Here is a 10,608-nt window from a genome sequence, read left to right as displayed (position 1 = left end):
TAGTGCGACCAGGGTGTCGGTGTGAAGAGGAAATAGAGCAGAGGAAGAAGAACGAAACTAGGGTTTGTCCAGGGTATTTATACGGCGACTGTGAGTGTGCCTCGTCACGAATACGATTGCTGGGAGGTCGCCAGCGAGAGAGAGGAGGAAATCCACGGCGTCGTGCTGTCCAGCATGCCGGAAGAAGAAGATGAGGATGAACTCCTCCAGATCTTTTCAACAAAAGGTTACGTTGGGCTGTGTTGGGCTGGTGCTGTTGGGTCAGTAGTTGGGCTGTGCTGGTGGGCTGCTCGGCCAGGTAAGCTCCAGGTGGGTTTTCTCCTCTTTTCTTTTTATTCTTTATTTTCTGTTTTGTATTCTTATTTGTTGAATTCAAATTTGAATTCAATTCTGTTTTAAATTTCCATTTCTGGTTTTGTTCAATTGACTTCAAAGTTGAACTGTATTACTCTTGCAGGTTTATAATTATTTGATTTAGAATTTGATAACAATGGTCATTGAATTATTTTATTGCCCAAGACAATTGTGTAATGTTTGATTTTATGTGTATCCTTGTGATTTCCCTTTAAGTTTCAATTTTGCCATGACTCCATGTGTTATATGAAATTCCTTTTTCTCCTTGGAACCCATCTCTCTTTTGAATCATTTAAAATGGATAATTTCTACTCAAAGTATTTTAAGGATTATTATGAAGTCTTAATTAATTATAAGAATAAGTGGTTTATCCACATATGGTTTTAATCACATGATTTAGCACAAAGTTATTCATAAGTTCTATATATGAGCATAGGCTTTAACTACTGAGCAATTCTATGATTCCAATCATATTTACCTAATGGCTTATGGTTTGGAGCTCAAATGTGAACTAGGTTATATTTGTGATCACCCAAATGATGCACCAATTAGGGTTTAGTCTCCCTATCCATACTAAGATGGTTATTTCATATCTTATGTGCTTCTCTAATTACTAAGGATTTGTGAATTGGTTTTATCTTCTACAAGTTAACTTCTATAATTATCCTTAATTATTATTTTAGTAACTAAAGTAGTGATGTTTCTTTTTATAGTTAACTTTGGTTATATGGATGAATGGTTTCTCACTATGTATAATATAGAGTTTTACTCTAAGGTTTTCTTAGGTTCCTTAATTTATGAAATATAGATATGGTGGGATTCTACTTATGATCACCAAATGGTTCATAAGTAAAGATTGGGACATAAGCCTAGGTTTGCTTACTAGTTACCTCCCTATGATTTCATGTGGTGAATGATATCTACTTATCCTATTAGGGTTTATCCTCAATACCTTAAGAACATGATCATGGATTAGGCATGATCAACTTGTTCTTAATATATCTACCTCAAGTTCTTAGGGTTTATGATTATTACTTAATTTATAATGATCAAGGTTTGGCTTCCTAAAGTATATCTCTCCCGAGTTAGGTTTCTCACTTCTAAGATCAAGTATTGTCTTGATCAACTAGGGTATTATATCTCTCTTATAGTTTCTTGGTTGTTCATGGCTATGGTTGTCTCAATAAATTATATCCCAGGAGAATGCCTGAGATAATCACTTAGATTTCTTTACAGGGAATGATGATATAATCATCTGGGTATATGGATAGTTCTCTCCCTTAGGTTAAGTGTTGCCTCAACTATCTTGAGTATAACACCATAGGTTGAACTCTCTCATAGGAACAATTATTCTAGGGTTTATGGTGTACTCACAATATCTCAATAGGTGTCAAGTCTAAAACTCCATTTGGCTATCTTGATTGGATTAGTCTTATTCTTACTTTCCTAATTCATGGACATAATCTTGTTTCACTTGATATTAGGTTATCTCACCACTCCAAGAGGAAATGGTTTACAACCTAATACTTTAGTTCAAAGGTTGTTCTTTATTCTTAAATAGACAGATCTAGGATTATTATAAATGGTCTCTCTCATTTGGGAAGGACTTTAATACTATCCTAAGGTTAGACTCCATAGAGAATGATGTGGTCACCAATATCTATGGTTAACATAAATGGATTCTCTCTCTAGGGAATATCTTGAATAAGATCCTAGGGTTTCTCTCAAAGATAATGATTCGAATTCATGGATTTATATCCAAGGTTTAACTCAAAGTTTGTTATTGCTCCTCTAATAAGTAATATAGAACTCTCACCTCTCTAGGTTTGATGCATGATAATTTGGAATATAGAAGAATATATACTTCTTGAGTGGATCTCCTTGTTATAACTCCAATGTTGATGTGGAATGAATACCATGAGGTTTCATGGTAGGATCATGGATTAGTTTAAGACATGGAAAAGATAAGTCAAGAATGGTTTCTCCATTTTATTATTACTTGGTTTGTAATTGAATAGATGTTCATATGCTATGGCAAGGATTACCATATTATAGTCTTTTATATGAACAAGCAATTGATCATTGAGTAAAGTGTTGTTGTGTTGATTATTAGTTCCATTTGATCTAATCCCTTAGATCAAATTATCTCTACCCAAAACAAGGTTTTAGCAAAGTCACATTGAGGTTTATAGCGCTTGACTTGATGAGCTACTTCAATTCCACCAAGGTCAAGTGAAACTTCAGTTACTGTGACTGTTTTACTTTAAAGCGCGAAAATTTCCCAGATTTTCTATGCATGAATGCAATGCACACATCTGTTTCCTCTATTTTTGTAACCCCATTACCTGGGATATTACACCAACTCAGTTGGTGCACCAAGCAAATATTTAGGCTTCCTTGAGTGTGTCTCGAACTTGAACTCGAGTCACAAAACGCGACGTGCGTGTCGTGTCGTGACGTGCCGTGCCGAGCCGAGGCGGGGCAGACGGAGGAGGAGGAGTGCGCGAGGGCTCCTTCTATTCTCACTCACTTGGAATGACTAGAACAACAGCCCTTATATACCACTCCAACTCTCTCCCAACTAGCAATGTGGGACTAAACTTTGTCCCCCAAAGCTGTCCCAAGCTGCCAACGTGATGGGCCTTGAGATTTCAGGAATTGTAGACTATATGGGCTGCCTAACTGGGCTGCAGCCCATCTACATTCAACACATACTACCTCCATACCGGTTTCAGGGGTATTACGTATTTTGAGAAGAAAATTTGACTATAAATTTGATCAACAAAATATGAGATATATGTCACAAAAATTATACCATTGGATTCATATTTAAAAGAAGTTTTCAATAGTGTAATTTTTGTGATATATATTTTATATTTTATTAACTAAATTAGTAGTCAAAGTTTTGTCTTGAAATGCGTAATACCCATGTAAAGCTAATAACACCTAAGCGGACTAGGAACCTCGTTTCATAGGTGTGACCAATTCTCTAGGAAGTAAGACTAAGTGATGTTATTAATTTTTGTTATCCCACGTGTAACTAGGAAATCTCAGTTGCAATCCATCTTGCAACTGATTTTAGCACGTACTATGGTACAATCCTATGGTTTAGGAGTTAACTGCAAATTAAGTTAATTCTAAGTTGAGTGAAAATTAGCAAAACCATATTTTTTATTCTGCTCAAACACTGTTTATATGTTGATTTACGTGGATGATATCATCATAGCTGGCTCGTGTCGACGCATTGTAGAAAAGCTTCTGGAGCAGCTTCGTGTCTCCTTTGCTGTCAAGGATCTTGGAGAACTTTCCTATTTTCTGGGAGTTGAAGTGACAAAGATGTCTGATGGAATAGCACTAACTCAGACCAAGTATGCTACTGATCTGCTTCAGAAGGTCAATATGCAAAATTGCAAGGGTAGTTTGCCCATATCGTCATCTGACAAGCTCAGCAAGAATGCTGGCACCATACTCACTGAAGCAGAGGCCTTCGTTTATAGGAGCAAGGTGAGGTTTGCAGTATCTATGCTTGACACGGCCAGACATTTCTTTTGCGGTAAATAAGGCATGTCAGTTCCTTTCTGCTCCTACAGATGTGCATTGGTCTGCAGTTAAAAAGGGTGCTACGGTATGTGAAAGAAACTCTGAAGGTTGGACTCAGTATACGGCGTTCGCAGTCCACAGAGTTAAGTGTATATACGGATGCAGATTGGGCGGGGTGTCCCGATGATCGCCGATGAACTGGAGGTTAAGCAGTGTTCTATGGACCCAATCTGATATCTTGGAGCTCTCGGAAACAACGTACTGTCAGTCGTTCGAGTACTGAAGCGGAGTATAAAGCCATTGCAAATGGCACGGCAGAGGTATCATGGTTGCAGTCAGTTCTTCGAGAGTTTGGTGTGTTTCAGGCTCAAGCTCCAATTCTGTGGTGCGACAATCTCGGTGCAACTTTTCTCACAGCAAATCCTGTGTTTCACGCTCGAACAAAATATATCGAAATTGATTTTTATTTTGTACGAGAGAAGGTGTCAGCTGGAGCACTGAAGGTGAGGTTCATCTCTACACGTGACTAGATTGCTGATATATTCACAAAGGCCCTTGGCAAGGAGATGTTTGATCGAATGAAGTATGGATTGAATGTAGTTAGCCCTTGTTTGGATCGAGGGGGCCTGTTAAACGGAGTAGGATGACACCTGAGCGGGTACGATCCTGTCACGTCAGGCTAACTAGTCTTGCGGTAGAAGTTGTAATCCTAACCAAATTGTAAACCCTAGATTATATGTGTTGTTATATATAAAGAGCATACGTCTACCCTTGAGAGGTACGGCAGTTCGATCCAATCTATACTTTTTACAACCCCAGAATGCCAAAACGTCAAGATATGGTCTAGGTAATATCGGCTAACAAGTGGCAGCAGCTGAATTCAAGTCTGTGCTGAGACAACAGACACCAAGCTGGTGGAGCTGAAAGACATCAGGAAAGTCGTCCTGGGTTCAAACCAAACACCAAGCTGCTGCTGTAACAGTATTAGGCATAGTAGCATAGCATCCTGGATGCCAATTGGATGCCCATTTTGTAAATTGGTACATTCTTCTGCAAATTAACTTGTGGACTATACAGCGAACAATTTGGAAGCACTTCTTGTGAATCTCAGGTCAGGTTCAGTCATCGTGTCAAATTTAAGCCAAGCAGTATATTGTTAACACCAACAACAAAAAAACCTTCACATGCCCCTATATTCACAACGGAGAGATGGCACTGCAATATGCTTGGACACAAAAACAAATACACCGTAAGTGAAAACGACATGTCCCTACAGATATCTACCTCGTTGAAAGCCACTAAAATCATGACGGGTTGCATTGAACACATATGCAAGTTCTCCAAGTGACAGCTCCTATTGTCAGCTTCATGGACACTGCCATTTCTAAGAATTGGAGAATCAGCAAACCTCTTAATGAAGCTTTCAACGGCCATCAAACCATGAACTCCTGGGACGCATGGTAAGTTGAGCAGATTGACAACTATCCGCAGTAATGCTGATATTAGAATATCTCGAGAATAGCTGTGCCATGGTCAGAACTGATGTTGTATCCAGGCGGCACAAATGGATGGTGTCAGTGAAGATAATCATAGTGCCTCCTAAGACCAGATTGTAAGCAGAAGACCGTCGAATGCGTTTACCAATGTCTAGAAGTCGAGATGGTATGACAATGCACCATCAAAACCACTGCACCGTGTGCCGCAAGGTCCGGGAAGAGGCGTCGAGATGTGAGGCCGGGCATTAGATGGGGATGTGCAAACCCTCTTCACCTCTCCCAGAATTTTAGGTTGCTCTTGCCCACAATCTGATAGAGATTGCAACCATAGCGCTTGGCGTTGTTCCTGCTTACTCTGAGTGGCGGAAGAAGATGTTGCGAACGGTCGGTGAAACTACATCGACACCTTCTCCAGTGGCATCCTCTCCGGCAGGCGGGCCTCTCATTAGGTTGGGGACCGCTGGAGTTTCTAATGCGAGGTTGTGTCGTTTTTGGAAACATAGGCCATTTTCATGTGTACGCGCACATGGAGCTTAGCGGGAGAAAGTGGAGACACGCGTGTACTCAGGAGATCGGAGAATTTGATCTCACGGAAAGCTCTGGACTCTCCATCGATGATACAGAACAAATATTAGAGAGAACGATATTTCGAAACCGCGTGTGTTGTGCCGAACTCTGCTACAGCAAATGCATGTTCCCGAACCAAAATTAGGCGGGTGCACACGCCATAGGACTCCGGAGAAAACAGGGACCCAAATCAGGTAAAGCGTAAATGCACCCCCATACACATCGGTACGCGTTCCGGTCGCACAAGGCAGGCAAAGCGCCCGGGCCGGGCCGGGCCGGGCCGGGCTGGTCTGGTCCTTCCCGAAATTCCCGAGACGCGTGACGCGGCCCCACCCAGGCCCATCGCCCGCCCACGTTCCGGACGCGGTTTGGTTCCGCCTATATAAAACCTACCCGACCCGACGCGCATCCAAACCCCAACATCTCAGAAGCAAAGCAACGCACCTCGCAGAGCTCCGATCGCCGCAACGAACCAGCGAGAGCCCACCGGAGCGAGCAGTCCGAGCAGAAGATGAGCTACCCACCCGTCGGCGCGCCGCCGCAGCAAGGTCTCGATTCCCGTCCAGCCCCGTGCATCTGCTTTTATTCCTGCCGTTCCTTTCCTATTTTCTGTGTGGCCGACTGACGACTCAAATCTCCGCCGTCTGGATCTCAGGTTACCCGGGGAAGGACGGCTACCCGCCCGCGGGCTACCCTCCGGCCGGCTACCCGCCCCCGGCGCAGGGCTACCCGCCCGCCGGCTACCCGCAGCAGGGCGGCTACCCGCCGCAGTACCCGCAGCAGCCGCCCTACCAGCAGCAGCAGCAACAGCAGCACAGCAGCGGCCCTTCCTTCATGGAGGGATGGTACGATCGATCCTCTTCGCCTCTGCTCCACTTTTTTTCCTTTTCTGCCTGCATACGTCTCCGTAGCATGTTCACCGTAATAGATTAGAACCAAAAAGTTCAGTTCTAGTTCAGAGTTTACGAAATTTGGATCTCCCGGTTCAGATCTACGACGGCACGCACGCCACCGGGCGGCGTTCCCCGCCGGTCGCCGTAGCCGTCGCTCCCACGATTTTTGCTTGGTTGGGGGCCCGTGACTTGACGCGTGAGCGAACCCTCGGGAAAAGGCGAGAGCCGTCGCCGTCCCGACGACGTGTCGGTCGCTCCGCGCTGAGCGCACACGTATTCCCCGCGGCGACCCTCTGGTCGCAGCGACCGTCCGATCTTAGATGCACGGCTAGATGCAAAACCAGAGTATCTGTTGCGTAGCGTCAGCAGACACCAACTGAAAGAGATGGGTCAAAGGCAGTCATGAATTCTAGGGAGGCGTTTCACATGCGCCCGGTAGTAGTATCTGTTTTGGACCGGCATTGAGATAAGACCAAAGTTTCAAATTAGTACGTTTATAGATTCCTTAGCCAAGAAGCAAAACCTGACAATCAAATTTTCCGTTGACTACCAAAGAACGGCTGTCCTCTCCCTAGAAGATTACCACTAATTAGCTTAAGATCACGCTCAATTGTTTACGCTTACCAACAATTCTACTAAACCAGCTTTAGAATTACAATATGCAACTGTATGCGTTGGGCACTTCAATGAATCGTAATGTATCATCATGCCAGGCATATACTTCTTGCAAATGACAGTATTATTATATTAGAGGGGAACTTTTTTCGAAATATATTAGAGAGGAACTGTTAGCACTTTTCTTGCTTTTGGTGTTCTGTGTAATCATTCTCTTTTGATATTTTGCTGCAACAGCCTGGCCGCCCTCTGCTGCTGCTGTCTCCTGGACGCCTGCTTCTGAGGAGCGAGGAAGACGACGGCGGAGTCGATCAACTGGAACTGAGTGATCTTTGACAGGAGAAGATGCTGCTAGCTTAATTATTTCGTGTTGAGCCCTATCGCTCTCTTTGTTTATTATTACTCCATGTTCATGAACCTCTGCAATGGAATTGTTCGGTTGGTGTCGATGGACCGATGATTAAGCCTATAGTGCTTTCCATGTGAGTTATGTGCGTTTCTGTGCTCTCGTGTGGTGTCCAATTTGATCTTTTCTGGTAGGACATCTGCAATGATGGGTCACGTTTGCGCTGTCCTTCTTTTAGCCGCCGGTCATGCGTGTGTTTCTATTCGAATCTTCCACCTGACGCTCAAGGTAGTAATTGCATCAGCCTGCAATGATCCCGGACCCTTGATATAGTAGCTTGGTCTTTTCTTTTTGTTGACAGTTTGTCCGTCTTCTTCTAGTAATACACTGGGGTGATTGCAACGTTATGCTTCCAAGTCATACTAAAATTGACAGGCTTAGTAGTAGTGAGCCATTCTATTAGGTCCAAGCTCGCTAGTGCAAATTTCAGACTTCTCAACTGGAACTGGAATTCTAGTTAGGTGGTCGAGACTTTACAAATTTCAGACAATCAGAATTAACGAAAGAGTAATACATATACTCCACTTGAACACTAACTAAATAGGAGTACATTCCTTGCTCAAACTAGATCTTACCAGTATATTAGCCGCCGGTACGCTTGTATTCTTGACTGCACCGTGTTATATTCGAATCTTCCAGTCAACGTTCCAGCTGGTAGCAGGCTGCAGGGATCCCTGAACCTTGATAGCATGGTGTTTTCTTTCTCTTTACAGTTTGTACGTCTTCTTCCACTTCCTAGTTACACTGGGATAATTGCAAGGTTACCCTGCAATCCATCCTAAAATTTCATACCTTCAAAGAGCGCAACGTTGGGCTTTGTTGTGCGCCATTCTAGCTAGGAGTCTAGGACCAAACTCTCTATGAGACTTAAGGAGTGAGTGAAGTCATATTTCAATTGGAAAAAACTTGTGCTTACTTAATAGTCCTTGGTTAAACCTAATCATTAAATTGATCTAACAATTCCAGCTAGGCTTGACCTTTTCCAAGTTGAAATTTGTAAAGATTGATCAAATTTAGAGATATAATAGACGTCTACAATACTGGATACATACTATATGGAAATGTATGTATCATAATGTATCTAGTAGTATTGATTTGGTATTGTCTATGTTGATGAAGTTATCTAGCTATGAACTCAGTCACAGCTTACAAAGTTAGACTTTCAACAAAACTAGCATGCACTATATCTTGAAATATAGAGTACTACCTTTGTACGTGTTTAATCAACGTGGGCGTCAGTATATACTGAGCTATTACATGTGCACTCTCGCGTCAATTAAATCAAACTGGAGGGAGTATATATTACTCCCTCCAATCCTAGAGCCCCAACATTTTTCTATGGATCAGAGGGAGTTGTGTTTTTTCCATACTGGCATTGATTCAACAGGTTCCATTTTACTGTTTGAGTCCTCTCACTGTAGTACACTAGTAATAGATGCTGACAACAAGTCAGTATTAGACACAAGAAACAAGTCACCTCTTACAGATTGTCTCGTGGCATTGTGCAACTCCCAATAAACCGAAGTGTGTTTTCGTTCCATCACTTGGAGCATGTTTGGTTGCTTGCGGAGTGGTTTCTCTGGCTTCAGCGGGCCAGAAAACTGGTATTTGGTTGCCCACGAGAAAAGCTTTTCTGCATCTCACACTTCATAAAGTAACCTTGAGCCTGTACGAAGAGGAATATCTGAATCGGCCGTTTCTAGCGAATGTTGAAGGTGATGAATGCATGTGTGATCATGCACAATATAATCATCGAGAGTGGGCGCAAATCTCCAGTGAATGCCCATGTGGATCACTATGAGTGTCAGGTCCAATTGTTGATCATCAAGTGTCCACAGATTTTACTGATTTTCTCGTTATGCATGCAGAAATCTATGACCCAGATACGCATGCCCAACTGCAAAGTAACCTAGCATCTTTGGAGGGTCAAAGGATAGTTTGTGCCGATGCCTTTATCAAGTTGCTTCAAATTATTGGATTTGTTGTACTCCCTCCATCCATTCGGAGATTTATTTATGCACACAGGTAGTATGTTTTATTTCCATTGACAAAACCTGTTGTATAAATTCGGGTTTATTTATGTGTTGAAAGACTAGAGATTGCTTGCATGTTCAAAGACTAAAATTTATAAAAACAAAAGGAAAAAAATATTTGGAAGCACTATTAGGGGACGTGGCTGGAAACGCACACGTCAGAAACATGGCACCACACGGCGACGTTCCCCAATCGACTGATCCGGAGCTTTACCGGACGTTATTTGGGAAACACATGCTCTTGGAGGCCGCATGCGTCCAGGCACCTTAGCCAGATAAAGTTCCCCAAGCCCAAAATCTATTGCAAGCAAACAAACGCGTCCCTGGTGCCAAAGTTTTTCGTTTCAATGCTTGGTGCCGAAGTTTGGACGGGTAACTTCTGGTCCCCATCGTGCTTTCACCAAAAAGAGGTTTCCGCCGTCGGGAAGCATTCACGTTCATATCATATAAAAATGTAACCATCTTTTATGATTGTAAAGACTGTAGTGATAGTTTGGCAGCAGACAGCTATCTATTTATCGTCGATTCTGGAAAAGGAATGAAGCACGCATCGCAAATTCGCAAGCCACACGGCTCAGTTCGACGTGTTGGTGAATGATGACAGTTTGCTTTATATTGTCACCTGATGATGACGCGACGTTGCATAAATCCATCCCCCACGCCCACAGATGACCACTGGATTCGGCAGCCCACTGCAGCAGCAT

At 42.9% G+C, this 10,608-nt stretch overlaps 1 protein-coding gene across 1 annotated transcript; it reads left to right on the top strand.

Moving 5' to 3' along the window:
• Positions 1-6,347: 6,347 nt before the first annotated feature.
• On the top strand, positions 6,348-7,951 carry LOC127332853 (uncharacterized). Its single transcript, XM_051359194.2, has 3 exons — positions 6,348-6,505; positions 6,613-6,802; positions 7,703-7,951. Exons 1-3 carry the CDS (start codon positions 6,469-6,471, stop codon positions 7,746-7,748), a joined length of 273 nt encoding a protein of 90 aa, XP_051215154.1. The 5' UTR covers positions 6,348-6,468; the 3' UTR covers positions 7,749-7,951.
• The last annotated feature ends 2,657 nt before the right edge of the window (positions 7,952-10,608 follow it).

The sequence above is a fragment of the Lolium perenne genome, chromosome 2, assembly GCF_019359855.2.
Source record: "Lolium perenne isolate Kyuss_39 chromosome 2, Kyuss_2.0, whole genome shotgun sequence".
NCBI lineage: Eukaryota > Viridiplantae > Streptophyta > Magnoliopsida > Poales > Poaceae > Lolium > Lolium perenne.
The sequence above is the reverse complement of the archived record's forward strand: the minus strand, read 5'-3'. Positions and strand labels throughout refer to the sequence as shown.